Raw genomic sequence first — 24,693 nt, forward strand, 5'->3', positions numbered from 1 at the left:
CCCAGTATTTTGGGATGAGAAGTAAAATACTGTGCTAAAAGACTTGTAATAGGAGTAAGATATTTGGTGGAGGATAGTACAAACTGAATAATATAAACAAATGGGTCCAATGTTTTATGCATATTGACAAACCCCACAACATAGCCAAGTATCAGCAAATCAAAGCAACAGCCAAAAAACCTTGCACTTGTTTCCAGTTATTTATAAATTACCTTTTCTCACTGAGACACAAAGCAGACTGCACAGTGTAGGATTAATACAATCAACAGCTGGGACACTCAGTAAACAATAGGGTATAGATAGCAAAAATCCAAATACAAGTAAGTTAAGCATAGTTACTTTCTAAAACTAGTTTTTACAAAAGAAGTGAATGAATGCTAAGCCACCCAATGCCATTTATACGAAGCAGGACAGCTCTGGCATGTTCTCAGTGTCTCTATAGTTTTAAGGACTCATCTTAATTTTACATGCTATTGTAATATACATCTGTAATTCTTCATATTGTTTTTTTCTAGAGTGAAAACATATTCCAAGCCATGTAACACAACTTCTTTAAAGCTGTTAAATCGTTATGTCACTCACAAAATTAAGAGCTGCTTGACAAGAAACTAGTTTATAAACTCGAAATAATGCATACTTGTCTTCTGGCCAAGAGAACACAAAAGCCACAGTGGTATCTAAAATCTAAAACAAATTCTATTTGCTAGCTGAATTTGCCTTTATTATATTTCAGAAAAATAATCTCTTAGTACCTCTTCTTAACATTACCTCTTATATCGAAACATGTATATAGCTTATAGCCATCTTCACGGCTAATTTTTTTAACGATTGTTCTAGACTAAGGAAATATCCCGATCCGTCCGTTTCGAGGCAAGGGAAGTAAGCTTTTAATTAAAACATGCTTCTAAAAATCAAGTTTATTAAACATTTCCATGATCAAAATAATTACAATCGTCTTAATGCCTCTCGTTTTCACAATGGACAGATTTAATTTCGGGGAGGGGGGTTAGAGAAAATTTGGGAGGCGGGAGGTGCAACCAGCGCCTGTGAAGAAGCCACCCCAAAATGCCGGGAATTTTCTTGGCCTAAGCAACGCTCCGTTCACCGGCGCCGAGTCGAGCAAGTTTGAGCCCGAAGCGCAATTTTACGGCCGAGCTGGAACGGAGGAGGCGGCGGTGGCGGCAGGAGCGGCAGCGGGAGGGGCTGGCAGGGACCCACCGCCCTTCCTCTTCAACCTCCCGTCTCCGGCCCGGTTCGCTCTCCGCCCGACGGGCTTGCGGCCTGAGGAGCAGGCGGCTCTAGCAGCAGCAGCGCCGGTATCTTTCTTCCGCATTTCCCTGGGTCTCTCTCGGGCAGTGACGTGACGTACTGACGGCGGCCCGGCCCGGGGAGCTTGGCCGCTTCCACTCAGCTCGGCGCTCGGCCCCTCCCTCCGCTCCCGCCCGCCCCGCCGCAGCGACACTACCACCGAGCTCGGCCCAGCTACGTGGAGAGAGGCCGCCCAGAGCCCGTCACCGCCCCGTCCGGTAAGCAGCGCAGGACAGGCCCCAGCTAGGCCTTCACCCCCACGCAGAACCAGGCCTCGGCGCCCGCCACGATACAGGCCCTGAGAAGGCCGCAGCTAGGCCGCGCCAGGGCTCCATCCTGCAGGAGTGGGCCGTAGGGCCGCGTTGGAGGGCCTGGGCACTTGCTGCTCAGCTTCGAGGACGGGGCAAGGTGGAGAGCTAACGTGAGGTGCACGGGAGCTAGGGGTCGGGACCTGGTTGAACGGGCGAAGGGGCTAGGCCTGAGTCTGAACGAAAAAGTCTGGAGGAGGAGACAAGATGGCGGCGGTAAGAGAGGCTGGGGGAGGGTGCCGGCCGCCATCTTGAATTAATCGCTTCTGGCCCCAGACAGTCCCCATAGCGGGCAGGGCAGGGCGGGGACGGCGCCAGGAGGGGAAGCTCGCCCCTCCCCTCCTTTCCTGTTCTGTGCCCAGTTGTCCTGTTCGGCTCCTCCTGGACTCGGTGTACGGCAGTCCACCATGAACTTTCTGCTGTGCCAGCGCTGTGGTGTGCAGAGGGGCTGAGAGACACTTTCTGACCATTTTACTCTCATCATGCCTTCCAGTCCCCAGCAGTTAATGATGGCGTAACCCCGCAAGGCACAGATTATTCACAACCGGCCCCAGATATCTGTACGCACGGTGCCAGCTTGAATTTCTGATGAGCCAGAGTTTATAAAAATGACTCTTGATGGTGAAGCATAAATAGTACTCGGTGACGAGCTTTCTGTCAGTAATATTGGGGAATGGGATGGTGTGGGCTAATTACTTTTATAAAGAAGATGTGGTTCAAATGCTGAGGGGGCATTGACCCTGTTACAGAGCAGATCTGGCACATCACTAGGACTCGAGTTCAGACTCTCCTAAGATAGGTTTAGTTCACTTTTACTGATGTGCACATTTCCAAAAGAAAACTTTCTCCAGGTAATCCACAGTGGAGCCCCTAGAGCTTAATTCATAGATTCCAGACAGCATGTCCTAAAATGTGCAGCTGTATATGGTCTGCCCTGTTTTTTGTTTTTGTTTTGCTGTCATGGGCAGGTTTAGAATATTTGAAAATCGTAGTGAAAACACTAATCACTTTTGTCTAAAGCAGTAACATGTATGCAGTAAACGGAAATGCTGATGGTTGGGTCCTGTCAGCTCCTCCCTCTTTGCCAATGAAAAAGCTGGTAGGATTCAACCCAGTTGTGGTTGTATAGATAATATCTTTTAAATTTAAGAGACAATGAAAAAGAAGACAACATTCAAAACATAGTTTAGATAATCTATTTCCCACAAGTCTCCTGTTAAATATATCTCACATTCATCCTGCTCACTCTTGGGCAGGGTGTACAGTCTAGCAATAATGTAGAATAATATATTTCAACACATACATTCCTAAGGCAGCAAGTATCTTAGTTCATGTCTTTTTTTAATTTCTACTTACAGCAATCCTTGACATTTTTATTTATTTATTTTATCGTATTTGTATTCTGCCCTCCCCGCAAGTAGGCTCAGGGCAGATAACAGCATTAAAACATTTAAAACATTCCATATAGTAATATAGTAATTTTAGTAATCAGTTTTAGCATTTTCTGAACTCAGTAGCAATACCAGAACAAATTTAAAATGTTTATTTGTAGTCTTAACCTACAGCTTGCTTACATGCATGTTTAAAACAAAAGAGAGAGGCTTAGCAAATTTATTGTGGCTTTCATGGACTGGAATGCACTTCCTCAGATGTCTGAAGTTTAAATTCAGTTGGGCATCGAGAAAAAAATATAAACAGTACAGTTAGTGAGAAATTGCAGTATCATTTGACTTTCATTGTTGTTTGACCCCTTTGTTCACAGTCTTTCCTCTGGAATTGCAGGCATCATTTTGAGGTCATCACATTCTGACTGTCTGTAGATGGTGCCCTTTTCCTTTAGTTATTTTCCATCCTCTATAGGGAATGCTCCAGAGAGCTCTATTTCTTTTGATGCTTATGGTTCTTTGGCTGCTTAAGTTTCTTACATCTACCTATTCTTACTTGAAAAGAGAACCCTCTTTTCATCATTTTCCTTTCTTCCTGTCTTGTTCTTTCGGCTAATTACCTAAGACAGCCCACAGCTTAGTTGTGGAAACTTCTAAAGCCACTGAAAGGATCTGTCAAGGGATGGAAGTGATTATTCTTAAGGTGCAAGACAGGTGGACCCTGTTGACTTACATGCAGCTTTTTTGGAAGAGCTCCAGTTCTGAACCTGTCTCCCAAACAGTGCCAACAGGTATTTTGTTGGCAAAAGAGCAGTACAGCTTAGTAACCTGGCAGAATGTCAACTGGCAGTGAGGATAATGGCCAGAAAGCCATTGGGTCCTCGAACCTCCAGGGTAGGTTGGGAGTACTCTTTGACTCAATCTCTTTTTTCCTCAAATCAGATGATGTAGACATTCCACTTTTTTGTTGTGAGAGCAATAGCTTAAAGGACAAGAAGGAGCCCAGAGGATAAAAGCATGTGCCGCAGTTGTTTTTTTCCAAATCACACTCTTCACTTAGCTACCCTTCAACAGTCAGCTCCTATAGCACATAGCTGGACCTCTACACAAGCAGCTGTGGCTCTCTTAAGCCCAATAAAGGGAGCATGGAAGGAGAGTGGTATGCCCAAAACAGATTCATCCTGTTGGTCCACATATGGACCAGAATAATTGATTACCGACCCCAAGAGTTAGGAGAGCATCTCAGACAGAGAGGATGGTGGGTTCTTGGATGAAGAACTTTCCTAAGACAATCAGAGTAAGTGACTTTTTCTTCTCAGGTAGTCCCTCCTCTCCTGCTCCTTGTAATGTTATGAGAAGGTTGAAGCATAAGATATTAAATGAGAAAACTTCTTAAGAAAGGATAGATAAGGGATTCCTAGGTATTATCCTTGGGCTTCTTTGTTTATAGTCTTTTCTATATACTCCTGTGTATATACCTGTTTTTTTGAAGACGAGCTTCATACATTAAGCTATAATAAATCTGACACAGCAAAAAAAAGTCTTGGGGTACCTTAAATCACCATAACCCCTCTGAAATGTATGTTTATTTTCCTAACCATAGCTAAGATAAAAAAATTTAAGACACATACTCTGCCTTTTGGTACGTATCACCAAGGCAGTTTAGAAAACCCAGCTGAAATACTATAATTGTTTTTGAGTCCCTGTAGTAATGTATAACAGTGTTTGAATTATTACAAACTGATGAAAAAAACACTTTATTGCTAACAGGTAGCTAGAAGCTTCAGAGTCCCTAAAGAGGAAATTGCTGCAGTAGTGGGCCAGGGGTCTTGCCTTGGCCCTACTTTATTATTCTTGCTCCCTGTAATAAGCGAGAAGAGGATTTGAATACAGTGTGTGTTCCTCACCTCTTGAGCTACCAGAACTTATTTTGCAGCTGAGGGAAAAATACAAACCCTGGAGAGTTACCTTGTTCCTCAGCAATGCATTTTTTTTCCCTTTCAAACATTTTGAACCTTGACAACTCACTAAATTAAATATAGGTGCTACACTTGGATACAGAAGACTGATAATTGATTGTTATCTTTGTTTTAATTTTACAGACTTCGTGACTGATGAAAGTTAAGGACCATGGATGAAGATGGGCTTGAACTACAGCCACATGATCCACATGCATTTTTTGATCCAACTGGTATGTCAAGGAATGTAACCATTTACAAGTTATGAAGCTTTACTATATGATGGCAAGCTAGACCACTATTATTTTGAATTTTATTCAGAAAGGTGAATACATCCTGCTTTACAATTTACATTGTGCCATGGAAAAAATATATTGAGGCTAAAAAAATGCCACCATCCTTCATAAAGCACTGGACAGCCCCCCCCCCACATATTTATATAGTTATTCAACATATTTCTGTGTTAAAGTAATGCACAGCTTTAGATACCAAGCTTCCATCCAAGAATATACATCATTCTGCAGATTGTTGTGTGAAGGTAAATTACAAAATGTTGAGGAAGATCACGATATTGGCAACTCTGGATTACACAGATTTTGGTGTAAATCCAGTATCTCTTGATTACTTTATCTTGCTTTAGGTTACCAGTTCTTCCCTACCACTTGCAAAGCAACTGTCAGTTCTAGGATCTCCAAATCCTGCCTGGCTTCTTCATGCATAAAATAGTTGTGGATAAATTGTAACTGCAACACCAGCTAGCAAGATGGTGATAAGTTTTATAACCATTTTGAGTGTGCCACATGAGATCCAAAACTTGCCTTGGATGGATGGGGAAAGAAGGGCAGTGGTGTTCAGGTTTTAATGTTGTGCAGCGTGCTAAACAAATTATAGCCGTCTCTAGTCATAGATATCGATGAGTTTTATGAAATTTGGGGCTATGCTGGTACAGTAATTTTAGTTATTTTCATTCATTTCAGGTGCTGATGGAACACATTTGAATGGAGATGAAATTGTAGTAGAAATACAGGAAACTGTATATGTGTCAGATGTGGAGGACTCTGACATAACAGTTCATAACCTTGTCCCTGACGATCCAGATTCTGTGGTTATTCAAGATGTCATTGAGGACGTTGTTATAGAAGATGTTCACTGTCCAGATATCATGGAAGATGCAGATGTATCTCAAACTGTTATTATACCTGAACCAGTGCTGGACACTGATATCACTGAAGAAGAAGTGTCTTTAGCACACTGCACTGTTCCCGATGAAGTTTTATCTTCTGAGATCACAGCAACAGCAATGTCAATACCCGAGCATGTACTCACAAGTGAGTCAATGCACATACCTGAAGTTGGACATATGGAACATGTAGTTCATGATCATAATAATGTTGTAGAAGCAGAAATTGTCACAGATTCACTGGAAGAAGATGTAGTTTCAGAAGTATTGGTAGCAGATTGTGCCTCTGAAGCGGTAATTGATGCCAGTGGAATATCTGTGGGACATGATGACGACAAGGGCAACTGTGAAGACTATCTAATGATTTCCTGTAAGTGCGTAAACTATTTTTAAAACTACAAGTTTTATTTCCATATGACTTAATCTGAACTTCTTTCACTTACTCTGTTTTACAGCCTGATTCTATGCATGTTTGCTTGGAAATAAGTCCCTCTGAATTCTAAAGGGCCTGCTCCCAAGAAAGTGTGTTTATTGGATTGGAGCTGTGCAGCCTGTTCCTATGCATATTTATTTGGAGGTAAGTTCCACTGTGTTCAGTGGGGCTCACTTCCTAGTAAATCTGCTTAAAATTGCATCTTTAAGCTTCTGGGTTTTAGTGATGCTAAATGGCCAGTTGAAGAAATTTCTGGTAGAGGAGGAGTGAGATGGTGGGAGGGAACCCAAGGTGGTAGCCTTCGCAGTGCTTAGGAAGCACAGCATATTATTATGGGTGATGGAGGTTTCAATTTCTCAAGAAAGTGAAAACATCCAGCAGCAGAATTAAGTAGCAAGAGAAAGGAGGATTGGGTGGGTAAATGGAGCAGGGAAAGGGCATCTATTTTCTGAAGATAGTACATACAAATAAGTAATATATTATCATTTGTGCATTGGTGTTAAAAACAAATTTTATTTTGAAAAATAACTTTCAAAATGTATCAGTAACAGGAACTAATGAAAATGTGGAATGGTGTCATCCATTTCTCATTTTGATATCCTAAGTCTATGACTGGATGTGCCATCAGATAAGGGGTTATGATGGGGTTTTGTGAACTGCAGGGGCAGCACATTGTCATGAGATGACCATCATGTCTCTGCGCCATCATGCATTGGCACTAATATGCTGCGGACTTTGCCAGAAATGGCATAGCAGTAGCACTCAAGAGTTATCCAAAGGTGTAAAAGGCATATGAATAGAATCATTAAGATGTCCTTTGGGAGAATTCTTGCATCATCACCAAGGCATTTAGACTTCCATAAGCTGTCTGGGTGAGTGCAATACTATACAGTTAGTATTTATAACTAATATTTTACAACAGGATTGAAATTGGCAAGTAGCATAGGGCAGATACATTAGTCTCAAGTAGGGCTTTGGATTCATTAACAGAAGTACTTCTGTACACTACGAAAGCTATGTGTATCTATATGATACTATGTGATACTAGACAGTTACTTCTGTAGAATGTATATGTAAATTATTCCATATCCGAATTCTCATACATTCCAAATTCTTACATCAATCCTTATTTTTTTTCTCTTGTAACAAAATTCAAATCCATACTCGTATAGTGTGATGTGACAACACATACTAGAGTGAATGTTTCGCTATTACTTCATACTTTGATTTAAGGTTCCCAGACAGGTTCTACAATTTTTTGAGCCAAGAGGCTAGTGCTTCATTTGGAGTAATTTAATCCATCTGAAAACTGCTTTGCAGGGGAAAACAAAATCTCACCTTTTAAAACAATTCACGTGTCTTTTAAAATATAATTGTTACGACCCCCTTTCTTCTTCAGGTAGATTTTGCCTTTAACATTCTTCTTACACCCTCTGGGTAGATTGCTGCTTCCAGGAATTATTTTCCAAAATAGTTAATTTAAATTTGCCCTTTAATAACGTGCCCAAGCGTCAGGCTCCTTTGTGGGACTATGTGGCCCTGAAGAAAGGAATGGGATATAGGAACAACATATACAAGAAGCATATCGGTTTCATGCTAGTACTTAAGTTTAATGGTTTCAAAGATAGTTCTCAGTTCTTAAAGTTTCTTTACATAGGCTCAGTCACACAGATATATATATATAGCGTTCTGTCTTACACGCACGCATAGTTTGCCTGCTTCAAATATGAATGTTATTCTCAGACGCACACAGTTCAGGCAGCACACTGCTTGCCTGTCTAAACCAGAAAGCCTTTTTTTCCTCTCTCACTAACTAAAAACTGCAGTTCACTCCGCCCACACACTGTCATCAGCCAGTCATCTCACTCATCCCTCTCTTTCACTCCCCCCCCTTAATCTGTATCACATCAAACATTTAAAGATACACATACACTTAAAATCATTACATATCCCCCCCCTTGTCCTTAAGCGGAACACATCTCTTTTTCAGAAGATTTGTATGCAGTTTCCTCTGACTTAGGGAATGCTTTATCCTCTCTTCAGTTCTTGTTAAGTCCATTTCTCACTCCTCTGTGGTTTTTATTTTAAAGTCTTGGGTTTCTTTAACCTGTGTTCCTCCTTTGCTGGGGTGTCATCTTACTCTCTGGGATGTTCCACTGCTGGGCTGAGGTCATCTCCCTCTCCGGGATGTTCCACTGCTGGGCTAAGGTCATCTTCCACTCCGGGATGTTTCACTGCTGGGCTGAGGTCATCTTGGCTTTGACCATTTCTGCTAACTTGTTTGTTTCTTCTGGATGTTCCTCTGTCAGTATTCTGTTCCAGCTGGTTTCACATCTAGATAAGGCATCAACTACCACATTATCTTTGTCTTTGATGTATTATTCTATTTGATATTCCCTCACCAGCTCTTCAAGTGTATTATCCCTCCTGGTCTCTTCTAATAAATCCGTAAGGATGACCTCCTCCATATCCACTTGTCTGACTATCTGTAACATGCTGTCCTCTCTGGAGTCTTTAGGCTTCAATATATTCACATCTACAATCTTCCACCTCTTTTTTATCCATAGAGATAGCATATATGAGCAGGTCTCGCCTATCCCTTACTACAAATGGTCCTTCCCAAGCTGCTTGTAACTTACTGGTTTTTACAGGTAAAAATACCATCACTTGCTCTCCCATTTCAAAAGTTCTTTGCCTGACTTTCCTGTCATACCAGAGTTTCTGTTTTGCCTGTGTAGTTGCCATAGCTGCCTCATCATTTCTTCTATTTTCCCCCTGAGACGTACTTAATATGTAATCCACTACAGAGGTTTTTCTTTCTGATATCTTTCCTTCCCTTTCCTCCTTTACTAGACTAAGGGGTCCTGAGGATAATGCCTATATATCAATTCAAATGGAGAGAATCCTGTGGATTCTTGAGGTACGTCCTTATATGCAAAGAGAAAATAGAAACCTTGTCATCCCAATTGTTTGAGCGATCCTGTCCATATGCCTTAATCATTCTCTAAACTGCCGTTGAAATTTTCCGCAAGTCCATTGGTCTGAGGATGAAATGCAGTGGTTTTCAAATGCTTGATGCCACAGCATTCTCATATGGCTTGCATAAGTTCATACAGAAACACTGTACCTTGATCAGATAGTATTTCTTCAAGGAATCCTAATCTCAGAAAAATCTTTAAAAGTGCTTCTACAACTGATTTTACTGCTTATGGGTATTTAGTTGCGAAGTCTATTAATATTAGAATGTATCTGCTTCCCTTTCTGGTGGGTTTGGGAAGTGGTCCCACTATGTCAATTCCCACTCTATAGAAAGCTTCTCCAATTATGGGTAAGGGACTGAGAGGTGCTTTTGTTTTATGCCCTTGTTTCCCCACCTTCTGACAAATCTCACAGCTTTGGCAGTACTTCTTCACATCTTGCAAAATTCTAGGCCAGTAGTATTCTTTCATTAACCTCTTCTTGGTTTTGCTAATTCCTAAATGAGCAGCGCATGGAATTTCAAGTGCCAGCTCAATCAAGGATTGTATGTATATTTTACGAGTAACCAGCTGTTTTACAGGCTCCCAGTTTGACTAGGTCCCCTTGGGTTTCCAACTCCTGTAAATTAGTTCATTCCCCCCACACTGTTGATCTCATTCTGCCTGGCTTTCTCTCTTATGTCCATTAACTCAGGGTTTGTCATAATTGCTTTTGTTTTTATTCATGCCTCCTCCTTTTTCTTGGGACGTTTTAGCAGTACTGACAGGAGTTTGTGTCTCTCTTTTCCCCTCCTGCAATATATCAATTGTGTCTTTTGCTAAGATACCTAGGGCATGTTTTCTGCTCCCCTTGGTTCAACTTGTAGCAGTTCTTTTGAGTCAGTGCATATTTGTGGATCTTCTGACACAAACACCATAAAATCTTTTGGGGTAACTCAAAGAAAATCAGCTCTGGGTTCAGGATTTCCCTCCCTTTTGCCCCCATTCTTAAGTCTCTCTCTTTCTAATTGTAATCTGTCTGCTTCTAAACTGGTTTGTCTTTCCATCTCTTGAGTTCTAAGTTGTATTTCTCAATTTCGAAGATCTTCAACTTTCCACTTTTCCCTTTCAAACTGCTTTTGTTCTGCTTCAACTTTCCCCTTTCAAACTGTTTTTGTTCATTCCACTTTTCCTTCAGAAACTCTAATAGTGCAGTCCTAAGCAGAGTTACTCCAGTCTAGTCCCATTGAAACCAATAGGATTAGACTGAAGTAACTCTTTTTAAGATTGCACTGTAAATATTCTGGACTTGAGTTATACATTCCCTCAGGGTTTCTCTCAGCTGCAGTTCTACTAGACTCCACATTACTTTGTATCAGTATAACTCTCAGTTCTCTTTTTTCATCACCAGAAACTCTGCCATTTTTCTCTCTTTTAATTGTATTTTCTTCTACAATTTTACTAAACTTCACTATCTTATATTCTCTTTCATAAATCCTACTAGTTTCTCTAGGTCTCTTTCCTTTATAACAGTTCTGTTTTCCTCATAGAATTTAACTGAAAACTGTCTCCTTGGCTATCTGACCCCTCAGAATGCTTTTCTCTCAGAATGTTCCTTCCTCCCAGGATATTCTATCCCATTTAACATATTTTCTCCTCTTCAGGATGTTAGATATTCCACCACTAAGCCTCTACCCGTTATGACCCTCCCTTTTTTTTCAGTTAGATTTTGCCTTTAACCTTCTTCTTACACCCTTTGGGTAGATTGCTGCCTCCAGGAATTATATCCCAAAATAGTTAATTTAAATTTGCCCTTTAATAACGTGCCCAAGCGTTATGCTTCTTTGTGGAACTATGTGGCCCTGAGGAAAGGAATGGGATATAGGAACAACATATACTCTGGAATGGAAAAGAAAAACAAAATAAACTTTTATTTTTACAAGAAGCATATCGCTTTCAGACTAGTACTTAAGCTTGATGGTTTCAAAGATAGTTCTGAGTTCTTAAAGTTTCTTTATGTAGGCTCAGTCACACACACACACACACACACAACTTTCTCTCTCATGCACGCATACAGTTTGCCTGCTTCAGATAGCTCAATCTCTCACTCAAATATACATAGACTTTCTCAGGCGTACACACAGTTCGCCTGCTTCAAACAGAATGAATGTTGCTCTCAGACACACAGAGTTCAGGTGCCCACAGCTTGCCTGTCTAAACCAGAAAGCCTCTTTTTTCTCTCAGTAACTAAAAACTGCAGATCACTCCACCCACACTCTCAGTCATCTACCAGTCATCTCACTCATCCCTCTCTTTCACCCTCACTCTTAATCTGTATCATATCAAACATTGAAAGACACACACACACACACTTAAAATCATTACAATAATATTTAACAAACCATTTTTTGTTCATTTGACATTTCAATTAAAATTTGCTTTATTCAGATAATATATGGTAAATCATGGATACACTGACACTAGGGCAGTTGATTTTCTCTAATATACGTGTAGTCTCGTGTTGGTAAAATGGAAATGGACTGTTGAATGGGCAATCATGAGGCAAGTGTAGAGCTTGCCTAATATAGAATGCTATTTCAGCTGTTGTAGCAGCAACAGAGGTGTGTGTCACTCCTGCCACAACTGTAGACTGGGTTGGGATGTCTGTGTTCAGCGTTTCCCTTGTCTATGATATGAGGCAACTAAGGTGGTTTGACATGCTTTGTTTTAGCAAATATAATTTAGCTATTATAAAGGACACAATTTTGCTTGTGGGAAAATCACTCTGAGAGCTATCTGGTGGGCAACAACAGGAGATAATTAAGAGGAATATTTCATTTCATTGAGGTAATGCAGGAGAGCATTCGTGTTTTAATTACTTTTTTCCTTGATTTTTTTTTAAATGTCTTAATAGTTTGTTATCTTTTGTTAGGACAGTTTCTAATATGAAGCTTCTTTCATGGTCAGTTTTTTTATTTTATTGTAATTTTCAGTAATTCTAAAGTTAAAATGTTAAACTTTGGTTTTAATGATCTGTTTATGATGAGATGACTGTTTTGTTTCTGTTTTTTCCCCTAGTGGATGATGCTGTTAAGACAGAAAATGACAGTTCTAGTGAAATCAATATAAAAGCTGAGCCAGGAAGTGATCCTTGTAAAATGGATGGTATTTGTCCAGAAGTCATCAAAGTCTATATTTTCAAAGCTGATCCTGGAGAAGATGATTTGGGTAAGGCAATTAGTCTTATGCTTGGTATGGCAACAGGAAGTCCTTGAGTGGCCCTCTCATGACCAACAGTTGTTGCCAATCTGGAAGCAAAATAAAGATGACATAAGTGGTATCTTTGCCCATAGAACTTGTTCACAAGATGGATTAGAGTATGGTAGTTAAGATGCTCGCCTGCTATCCCTCATGTTCTCAAAGTGGCTGTACAAATAATCAAGTTTCTGGCTTTTCAAAGTGTCATTTGCCTTCTTCAGGTTGTTCCAAATATCCTGTGAGGAACAAAGTATGGATTCAAAGTGTTAGTGTAGATTCTTATTCTGTTTTTTATTATCTAATACATAAATGAATAGGAACATGTTCTCACAACATATTTTTGGTTAACTTTTTTTTTTTTTTTTTACTTAGGAGGCACAGTAGACATTGTGGAAAGTGAATCGGAAAATGACCATGGGGAGACTTTAATTAATCAAAATAACAGTGTTCGTATTCCAAGAGAAAAAATGGTTTATATGACAGTAAATGATTCTCAGCATGAAGATGAAGATTTAAGTAAGTATGTAGCCTTTATTTTGATGTAGAGGTTTATTTACAGAGAGATAAAATTTAAGTTACATATAGTTTCTTCTTCTGTTAGATGTTGCAGAAATTGCAGATGAGGTCTACATGGAAGTGATTGTAGGAGAGGAGGATGCTGCAGCTGCTCATGAGCAGCAAATTGATGACAGTGAAATTAAAAGCTTTATGCCAATCGCTTGGGCAGCAGCCTATGGTAAGTCATAAACCCAAATTTATTTTAAGATACCAGTTGGCCGTGAAATGATTTATAAGAATCAATAAAATACACAACTGATGGAGTGACAGAAATTTTCATAATCTTAGGCCTGGCTTGTTTAAAATGACATCTTGTGATGGCCAGTCCAGGGAACAGGTTTGGCAGCCTGGTTGTTAATGTAGGCCAAGAAATTCGAAAAGCTGGGTCCTGTACTGGCATTGAAATCTCTCCATAGCATGAAGTGAGAGTTGGGAAATCATAGAACTCGAGTGTAATAGACAGAAGATCCGTTACTGTGCCTTTGCAGTACTAACTGTCAAAACCTGTGTCAAGGGACGAGGGAGTGGGAGGTTGATAGTATTCGTATCTGTCGATCTTAATGCTGATGTACAGACCTTAGAAGGTTGGTCTCAGGTCTATATTCAGATCCTATTGATTCAAAGCCAACATATTGTGTCTCTCCTTTGTGTTAACGTCTACATTCTATTTAAAAACCCCAGAGCATAGAAACTTTTGGGGTCAATAAAATAGGCTGTCTTGTTAGTGCTGTGAATTCTGAAGATCAAAGAGCACTGGCATCTATGACCCAAAAACATTTGCTTTTAAAATAACTATTCAAACAAATTTTCTGGATTTTCTTTCCTTGTATAATGTTAAAGGAAGTATTGGTAACTGAGTCCATCTGAAAATTGCAACTTGAGGATATTTGGCACTTGAGTCTTTTCTTGGGTGGATTGTATTCAATATTTTCTGTTGCAATTTATATACAAGAAAACCTGTAGGTCATTTGCATTCTGCAAATTATGTCAATATTTTTATTATTGCAGTTTAAAACAAAATAAAAAGAAAATTATGATGGTTACATAATTATAAGCTGTAGGCATACTAAAGTGCAGCTGCAGTATGGAAAGTTGGAAAGGAAGGGTTCTGCTTCTCAAAGACAGCTGAATTGGGTCCTTCTTAACACTATACCTGCTAAGCTGTTCCTTTGTAAAGAAGCAGGTGAATGATGATAAGGGTAGTAATTGGTCTCAAAAAAGAAACAGAAGTGGAAATTATGCTGCTGTAACTTCTGGCACTTAAGTTGTCTATTTTAATGAAAAGTCGAGCAACAACAATACAAAAACTAAGGCATCACTATTCATGTAATTTTGGCATTTTACTACTTAGGACTTCTGTCTCAGAGTTGCTTGTCGCACAGACTCCATTCCTACCCAGTACATTTTCTCCCTTCCCTTAGAGAGGCAAAGACTCTCTATTGTGATATGATTATTCCAGAAGAAGCAGCTTCCATGCCACTGGGAAGCATGACTCTTTCAGACATGTACATGGGTTGATAGTGTGGGTTTTTGACGTCTAGTAGTTGTCCCCTTCCTCACTTCCTCACTCCCAGGAGAGTGGCAGTTGGCTGGGAAAGACTCACCCTATTGATGATTACAGTATTAACACACATTGAGCAGTAGCATTGGATCACACCATGCAGAAGTGGATTCCCAGCTGCTGTATGTATGTGAAGGGATTCTAGTCCCAATCTGTGCAAACAAACAGCTGTATAGAGACTGTTCCATGGTGGAAAGCTGTTCACTTGTCACTGCTTGCTATGTGAATCTGCCAGGTTTACTGTAGCATTCTGAACTATTCATCAGTAGTTTATGATAGCATGATGGAACCATGGGTTTTAAATATGTGCAGCAGACAGCTCACTATGTGGAGGCATCTCCATAGGTATGGATTTCAAATGGTTTCTGTTCATCTGAATTAAACCTTCTCTGTGACAAGCTGAGTGTTAAAAAGTTTTTTGCCATTTCAGTGCTTCTTTCTTAGTTTTTAAAATGTAATTCGCATATCAGTTCAGAGTTTTGAATATTCTACAGGATGCAGATGTTATATAATTTTTAATGTTTATTAGGTAATAATACTGATGCAGTTGAAAACAGGAATGGTACAGCAAGTGCCTTGTTGCACATTGATGAATCTGGTGGTCTTGGGAGATTAGCTAAACAAAAACCAAAGAAGAGGAGGAGGCTGGAATCTAGACAATACCAAACAGGTAAAAATACCCGTCTGAGTGTGATAATGCATTTTTGGTGTGAATTTTCTTTAAAACTGAGAAAGCATAGCGGTGTTGCTGCATTCATATTGCTGTTCTGCTTTGTTTAATCTGCTCTGCTGTCAGAAATTCTGCTTTCCACCATATTTTGAAATAATTCAAATTGAGAGGACCCTGTTAACAGATAAAGTTTTTAGAAAGGTCTTTAAAGGTCATCTTTAACAGAAAGCACTTGGGTTTTTAAAACTTTTTTTAAACAGTAGGAGTAATAAGGAATCCTTTTTTGCATATGTGGATATTCTTAGTACAGGCCTGGGCAGCTTATATACCATTCTGAATATAGTGTAAAGTTTTCTGAAAGATGCTTTTTGTCAAATGTATCTGTGTAATATAGATTGTTTGGCATTTTAGAAGCATTTTTAATTATTTGTATATTTAAAATTAAATCAGCTAATAAGTTACAATCCTCAGGAGATGATTCAGTCATTTTGAAATAATGTTAATTCCCATGGTTTTCTGTACAGAAATGCACAAGTAATTTGACATACAACACCAATGGAAGTAATGCTGCACTAGCACAGTATGTGAATGGTGAAAGAAGGCAGGAAAGAAATCTTGCCAAAGCATCCTGCAAAGCTTTTTAGCAACAGAGATGTTGACAGTTTTGGTGAATACCACATTGCCAACATATCAATATATAGCAACAGCACATAGCGATGCCTGCCCCCCCCCCCAATAGAAAATAAAATGGCTAGTAAGAAAAGGATGTAGGGACGCAGCAAGCATTATACTCAGGAGGAGGCAGTAGAAGTAATTGTGTGTGAGAGAGTTGTGCACAACAGTTTATGCTGTTTATACACATTTATAAATGATCTTGATAGCACTCTTATTCTGATTACAATTTTTTTTTTGTTGAAAAGTGGCCCTTTTTTTTTTACAAGGGCTAGATTGACAGAGGACAAGTTGCAATGAATGTATGAGTTCGATCCCCAAGAAAAAGGATTTGGAGACTTGAAAAGTGACTGGGACTATGCAGGTCACCAAATTGTGCCAGCTATGTTGATCGAAGCCACATTCTTAAAAACGATTATATTTTTACAGAAGCCAAATTATTAGATGCATAACTTTTGTAAGCATAAAGTTATGTGAGGTGGAAGTAACAATATGTGGAAGCAACTACAGCCCAACATACACTCTCACAAACACATACTGTTCTAGTTAGTTCTTGTTCCACCCCCCACCCACCTCGACTTATAAAACAATGTCATAATCAACATTCAAGTGTCATTTCCTCCATCATAGCTCTGATTATTTGTAGACAAGATGACCCAGGGGTATCAAAGGAAATATAAGAGTGGGGGAGGCTTTTAAAGAACTATTATTCTTTCACAGCTACTGGCCCTAAACTGCATACCGTGTAAGATAATCTATCTGTATGTTGTGCTCATATTGCCAGCACAGGCTTGTTATAGGTGTGGTTGTTGCCAGTTGCTGCCACAGCACTGCATTCTGCTGACATAGCTCTTATGGTTAAAACATTTCATCAGACTTTTTATTTGATGTATAATTTATGCATGTATTAGCTTGCTTCCTGTATTAGCTATCATTGTGCTGCAAGTTTATGTAATTCTTTTTATAAGGTCTCTGCTTGAAACTTCAGGGACAGCTAATACTATTTTAGGTTGTCTTTCATTTTCATTTTGTTACATTTCTAATAGTTCACTCTCTTGTTTGAGAGTTATACAAAGTAGAAGAGTATATTATTCTGCTAGCATCTTTCATTTTAAAATTAAAATATTAGAAATTTCTGCACTGGTGGCCATGTTGTATTATTTGGGATACACATTTAAAAACTGTTACCTCATATCAAAATTGAGTAATTTCTTTTAAAATTGCTGTTAGAAGATACCTTTAGAGACAGTGGTACAACAAATAATATGTTTCTACATGTATAATTTTGTCTACTTAACCATTGATACTGCAGTGCTGGATGGTTTTGATTCAGTTCTGTAGGGATAAAGCTGATATATCATTGCAGTGAATATAACAAATAAATTGATTTAGCACTGGAAGGGCATAAAAGGATATTTATTTTCTACTGATTTCAATGTGTTTAAGCACACGTAAGTTTCCCATTGAAAGGAATGGGATTTTGAAGTGCATAACTTGGACTTGCCCTTGCTTGCAACTCACACATTAGTAGTTTTTGGGGTGCCATTTTCATGATTCTCTGTTTGCTTTTATTCTGCAGCAATAATAATTGGGCCTGATGGTCACCCTTTGACAGTCTACCCCTGTATAATTTGTGGGAAGAAGTTTAAATCTAGGGGCTTCTTAAAAAGGCACATGAAAAATCATCCTGAGCATCTTCTTGCTAAGAAAAAATACCGATGCACTGACTGTGATTACACTACAAATAAAAAGTTAAGTTTGCATAATCATCTGGAGAGCCACAAGCTTACCAACAAAACTGAGAAATTAACTGAATGTGACGAATGTGGGAAAAGTTTCTCTCATGCGGGAGCTTTGTTTACTCACAAGATAATGCACAGGGACAAGGCTGCAAATAAAATGTACAAGTGCAAATTCTGTGAGTACGAGACAGCAGAACAGGGACTATTGAATCGTCACCTCCTGGCTGTACACAGCAAGAACTTTCCTCATATTTGCGTGGAATGTGGCAAAGGATTTCGACATCCATCAGAGCTCAAGAAACACATGCGAATCCACACTGGTGAAAAACCCTACCAGTGCCAATACTGCGAGTACAGGTCTGCTGACTCTTCCAACCTGAAAACTCATGTAAAGACTAGGCACAGTAAGGAAATGCCCTTCAAATGTGACATTTGTTTTCAGATATTTTCTGATACCAAAGAGCTGCAACAGCACATCATTATGCATCAAGAAAGCAAAACACACCAATGTCTGCACTGTGACCACAAAAGCTCAAACTCAAGCGACTTAAAACGACACATAATTTCTGTTCACACGAAAGAGTATCCCCATAAGTGTGACATGTGTGACAAAGGCTTTCATAGGCCATCAGAACTGAAAAAACATGTTGCAGTGCACAAAGGTAAAAAATTGCACCAGTGTAGACATTGTGACTTTAAGATTGCAGATCCGTTTGTTCTAAGCCGCCATATTCTCTCAGTTCACACAAAAGATCTTCCGTTCAGGTGCAAGAGATGTAAGAAGGGGTTCAAGCTACAAATAGAACTCAAAAAACACATGAAAACACACAGTGGTAGAAAAGTTTATCAGTGTGAGTACTGTGAGTATAGCACTACAGATGCCTCAGGTTTCAAACGGCATGTTATTTCCATACATACGAAAGACTACCCTCATCGTTGTGAGTTCTGTAAGAAAGGTTTCCGAAGGCCTTCAGAGAAGAACCAACACATTATGAGGCACCATAAAGATGTTGGCTTGCCATGAAGACACCTCCAGATGTTATAAATTTGGGGAGTGTGTGTGTAAAATGTTGCTTTCTAGACAGTCATTGTATTTTAAAGAGGATCACACAAACACAATACCGTGCATTTGATTTTAGTGCTGTATACAGATAGGATTATTGCTTCTAGTTGACTTTTATACAATTTGTTCATTAGTGTGTTCTGAATTCTCTTCTGTTTGCTTAATAAATGAGGAAGGATGGCAACAATAAAGTTGCATTGAATAAAGTAAACCCTGTCTCATACTGAATTTTTCATCCATATTTTCTGAAATATTTACCTTACTGACAAGGTTCAGAGTTAGTGGCAGTACTAATTCAGTTTTGTCATAAGTTAATTTTTTAAAATTTGTTCCTAATACATATGTCATTGATATACATAAAATAATCTGGGAGAAATAAATGTCAAAAGAAACAATTGTATGATAGGACCCATTTAACTATCTCATTTAAAGAACTTGTGACAAGCTAATATTCATTTGAGTAGTTACGTACCATAACTGTACTATTTTTTCATTATTTGAAGCTCTTTTACATAGTATTTAATATTTCCACAATGAGTAAGAAATTAGTTGCTGGGAACATTCCCTTTCCATGAGTGTGAATTTTAAAGGAAAACTTGAGGCACTTCTCTCTTAAGTATTAATTATACGTACCTCTGCCTTTGGTTCTTTATTAAATGTATTTGCCTTTTGAAACTTACTGCTGACTTGTAGATAGACATTTGTTTCAGTTGTTGACTGGATAGATTGCCCAATTGACTGTTGCTAAGTTTATCCTCAATTAAATGCATTTTTACAAGATCCTATGAAACATTTTTAAATATTTGGTAAATTGCTTTTTAAACTTTTTAAATCCACCAACAGCCTTGGACAATTTTTAATTATATGCTATTTAGAAAGAGAACATGCGATGGGCAAGTAAAGAATAGAAGCAGATGTGTTTTTACGAAGGCTTTGTTTTTCTGCAGCTTTTCTTATGTTACTGCTATTACTTTTTTAGGAGCACAGAATGTTTCTTAACAGAATAATTTGTAAGGAATGAGCAGTTCTTCAAAACTGTAATTTATCAAGCATTCACCCAGTTCTTCGTGCTATCAATTAAATTCTTCTGGAAGGATATTTCAGTTACTACTTGAGCCATTGCCGGAAAGCTATTGAGGCAAAGCTGCATCAGTCTGCTTCATAGCATGCAAGTATTCCATTAATGTACAAAGTTCAAAAGTTTCACTTCCAAAGCAGTATATTTCATCATTCATGTATTATGTATATTTGCATTTTTCATCTCTGCCTTGGTGCACTGGTCAAGAATAATGAAAGTGAAATGCAAGATCCAAAAGAGCAGATTTCAAACCGCCACTTCCTCACTTTTCATCTCTCATAAGAAACATGGTTTCTCCAGGAAATCAGCTGTTGCACCCTATGGTATGAGGCTAGATGATACATTCTGTGCATTCCTTCCAATATCCTGGTATTCCATAGCTGGTGAGTTAGAAAAATAAAATTGTTAAGACCGCCATATATATAAACCTAACTTGATTTTCTAAATTTGTGCAGTTAAAACTTTCTCTGTTATGTTCTATTTATGGGAAACTGTTTCTGAGCTTAATGAGCATGCATGTTTGTAAAACTCCTGGAAAAGTTGGTGGAATCTATACTAGGCATTACGTTCAGCACCTTTGATCCAGCAGTAGCAATGTGCATGGAGCATTGCTTGATATTGTAGTAAATTAAGCAGCTCCTGTGGAGTTGTATAGAGCTCTTCAAAGGTTTGGTATTGTGACTGTGTGATTGGATTGAGGCCTTAAAAGCTTGCTCCTTTAAAGCCCTTGCACTTGCTGATGCAAGGGTTCTCAAGCTAGTGAAATGTGTGTGCCTCTTGTTTTCATTGAAATTTTGCTCTCAAATAATTTTAAACCTTTTAAAATCTTACAGTTCTCCTGAAATTCCCAGACTGTTTCTGAAAAGTATTAACTATTTTGCAAAATTGTTTTCTTGAATAATCACTAAAACAACACACAAACTTGACATTTTCCTTTTTCTTCAGTATCACCTGCAATCATAAACATTGTTTTGGAGCATAGATTTTAAAATTTAACAAAAAAATTAAGAGTTTAGTCCAGTGGATTTTGTACAATGTGTCTGTATAAAGAGAAAATGAAAAGTGTAGTTATTGTTAATGTACTGACATTTGTTACAGGCTAGTTTTATTTGATTAGCCAATGCGATAAAATTGATGTTTCAGTTCCATGTTTTAAATGGTACTTTTTTTTTTTAAAGGACATAATATAAATAATTGTTCTGTTAAAATGTCTATTAAATACTATGTCCCACCCGCTGTACATTTTGTAAAAAGAAAAAAGAAAACAAATTACATAGACATATATAGGGGATGTGTGACATTGTAATGTGTACTTGATAATGTGAAAAATAAAAATCAGACTATTTTCCTGTTAATGAATATTTATTTGATTCCATCTGTTTTCACGAAAAAGTCATTTTTTCTAGCAATAGTTAACTTGTTAGTCTAACAGCAAATTATTTACCAAGAGTAAACAGAGACTGAAAGTGGCCTATTCTATAGAGATCATGTACTGTACAAAGACATTGATACTGACCCTTCAAAGAAGTTCTTTTTCCCTTGGGTAATGAGTTGCAGAAGTGTACATGAGCCAAAGAATGTGCTATGGAGTGTGGAACACAGATTAGGAATCTCAGATTACAAAAAGCAAGCTTCTAGCACATTGTTCCCAGTATAAATGTAACACAGTGAAAGCTCAAAAGTCAGAAGTGTGATAGACAGAAACCATTGTGGTTTTAAGGAGGTAATATAAACACCACCACCCCCCACACAAATATATACACCTGTTACCCATAAGTGACAGTCCTAAGGAGTCAAGGCATTACCAACATAAGGTCAGACAGCCTATTGCAGCCCCTTGGATACTTATTGCCCTGGGGACATTCCAAACACTTATTATTGTGGTCTGTTCCCATCACTATCTGGCTACAAAAAAAGATGGTGCAGCATGTGCTCTGAAATGCAGAAAGTGTGTGCAATATGGGAACGAGAGGGGGGGAAAGCCTAATTGTGACTGGAATCAGAAATCTCTGGTGGTGCAGAAAGAACAAGTGAAATACAGGGTTCTAATAGTTCATAGAATGTGGGATGAAATATAACAAAATGCTTTCAACAGTTGATATAGCAGTTAATATAGCAGAAAAATGTAAAAGTGATCTTCAGAGTAACTTGAGCTGGGGATACCTGACTAATACCAAATAAAACCCACAGATCTGAGCCCCAGACCAGATATAACTAGGAAGGGAAGAGGCATCATATCTATCAGCTACTCTTTACTTTAAGACCAATGTAAAAGTCAAAATCTGATGTTCGTATATGCTAATTTTGAGTCTCGACAAGAAAGACAGCATCTCTATTCTCAGCAAGAAAGGCAGACTATAAGGAAGTAAATAAAATACCAAAAATGTTGACATCAAGAATTATTTATTCAATTTATATTCCACTCTCCCCACAAGTGGGCTCAGAGCAGATCATAAAATGCAATAAATACAGTGAAAACATGACAGCATAAATTAAAACTTCATCAATCAATAAATAAAATATAAAACAGTTGCACACATATTGCACATCCACAAGTCATTAAAACAGATCCATGGGGCAGGGTGGCCAGCTACCAGATGAAAACAGTAGAAGAGGAGAACAACACTTTACCCACCCACCTCTGGCAGGAGGATCATTTGGTGGCCTGCCCGCCTCAACCACTATATGCCTGGTGGAACATCTCTGTCTTGCAGGCCTGGCAGAAAGATAGTAAATCCGACTGGGCCGGGGTTTCCACAGACAGTTTCACCAGGTTGGTGCCAGGGCCAAAAAAGCCCTGGCCCTGGTTGAGGCAAGGCAAACCTCCTTAGGGCCAGGGAAATTAGAAAAAAAACTGCACTGCATTGGCCCCAAACACTTCTATGCAGTACAGTGGGTAGAGCACAGGGGAAGGGCAGTGGAAAATTAAGATGTCAGTGATGGAGAACACCATGAATGCCAGATTATCCTTCAGCCATCAATTTATATTGCCTCACAAAAGATACAACTTGCCTTGCACTGATGCAGTTGCAGCATTAAAAAGCAGTACTGTGTGCAGGCATCTCTGCAAAGTGTTTATGGTGCACTGTATAGAAATATTAAACATCCTATAGAGGTTTCCACTGAAGGGGTCTGGGGGTTTGTTTTCTTGCTTCTTTTTAAAATATGCCCTGGCAGTTCAGTTTGTGACCTTTGTGCTTGGCTCATACAAATTATCTGTTTTTGAGATCAAGAACTGATGCTGTCTATTTTTCTTAAAACACGTACAAGTAATTCCAGTAAAAATTATTAGGTAAAAACTAGAATATACAGTTCATATTCCTAATTACAGTAAGTTAGAGCATTGTAGTCTGAAGGCCTTGCCAATAGGTGGCAATAATGTATAAGAACTGAAACAGGTTTAGTTTACCAACTGGTTTCTTAGATAATAAAAATAGATGGAAGAAGTTTGCCAACAATCCTAGCCAAAAGTATAAAATACAATTTTTTTATATTGTAGAAATATTATAGGACTGGTATTCAACATCCAGTTGCTGTAGAACAGTTATTTTGTATGACTTTTTTTCCTGGAAAGGTAGATGTGGTCAATCAATAAAATTATTTAAAGAATGCCTTTCTAGACCCTAACAAATTATACCCAAAACATGGTCTGTCTTCCTTTATATCATTGAGCAAGATGTAGTAAACCATCATCAATATAGTGGCCAAATCTGTGGATACTGAAGTCCAGAGATTATGCAGACAAGACAAAACTCCTCTCCCTACACCAAATAATAGAAGCAGTATCTGTAGCTTTAAGAAATTAATAACCTCAATGGTCTTTATGAGGCAACCACACAGTAGTCCCAGCCTCCAAGCCTTGGTTTCTGTCAGTAAAAGGCAGGGGGAGAGGGCAGAGCCCTTTGCAGGGCTGTTTGAGGGAGGATTCATTGGGTTGAGGACCACCATGGGGCTTATTCTGCCTCTGGTCCACCACCTGCCCTTCATCATGACTGCTCCTACCACTAGGGGGCTGCTAGCCCTTAGTGAGAAGAGGGGGTTGCAATATCAGGATTCTCCTTCTCTCCACTGATCTTTGCTCTCCAGAGCTCTCAGCAGGATCAACTACACCACTCCTGGCTTGCTACTGAGTCATCTTTAGATAACCAGAGGGATACCACACTCTCTTGGCTATTTTCATCCCACCCATGTGACCTGGAAGTCCTGGGGATTGGAGGAAAACTCTTGTAGGCCTGGGCGGGTTCTTTCTTCCTGCCCCTATCCATCTAGCATTATTCCACATGCCTTTCCCCACCACCTGTCTGCAAGGTTGCCTCTTAATCCAGAGGCCAGCCTTGCCCACTGCTTACAGTCCTGCCCCTGATCATGTGATGACTGATTGGTGTTATCCCAATGGAGTACGGCCTGGCTAGTAGAGCAAGAAGGTTGCCCTGGCTGTCTGCTGTCATCATGGAAGAAAAAGGAGGAGCTTGCTTTACTGCCACCGAAATAACCTTCCATCAGGTAAGGTCAGGTTGGTCCTGCCACCCAACACCCACCAGCAACCACCAGGTGACTCACTA

General features: G+C 39.1%; 1 protein-coding gene across 1 annotated transcript; it reads left to right on the plus strand.

The window, feature by feature from the left end:
* The first annotated feature begins 212 nt into the window (after window positions 1–212).
* On the plus strand, window positions 213–21,486 carry ZFX (zinc finger protein X-linked). Its single transcript, XM_054973901.1, is given in 9 exon segments — window positions 213–1,526; window positions 5,104–5,192; window positions 5,937–6,509; window positions 12,608–12,757; window positions 13,160–13,303; window positions 13,389–13,523; window positions 15,436–15,576; window positions 17,828–19,005; window positions 19,007–21,486. Coding segments are annotated over 8 exon segments (2,499 nt in total). The 5' UTR covers window positions 213–1,526; window positions 5,104–5,131; the 3' UTR covers window positions 19,124–21,486.
* Window positions 21,487–24,693: the final 3,207 nt, after the last annotated feature.

The sequence above is a fragment of the Eublepharis macularius genome, chromosome 3 (assembly GCF_028583425.1).
Source record: "Eublepharis macularius isolate TG4126 chromosome 3, MPM_Emac_v1.0, whole genome shotgun sequence".
Classification (NCBI taxonomy): Eukaryota; Metazoa; Chordata; class Lepidosauria; order Squamata; family Eublepharidae; genus Eublepharis; species Eublepharis macularius.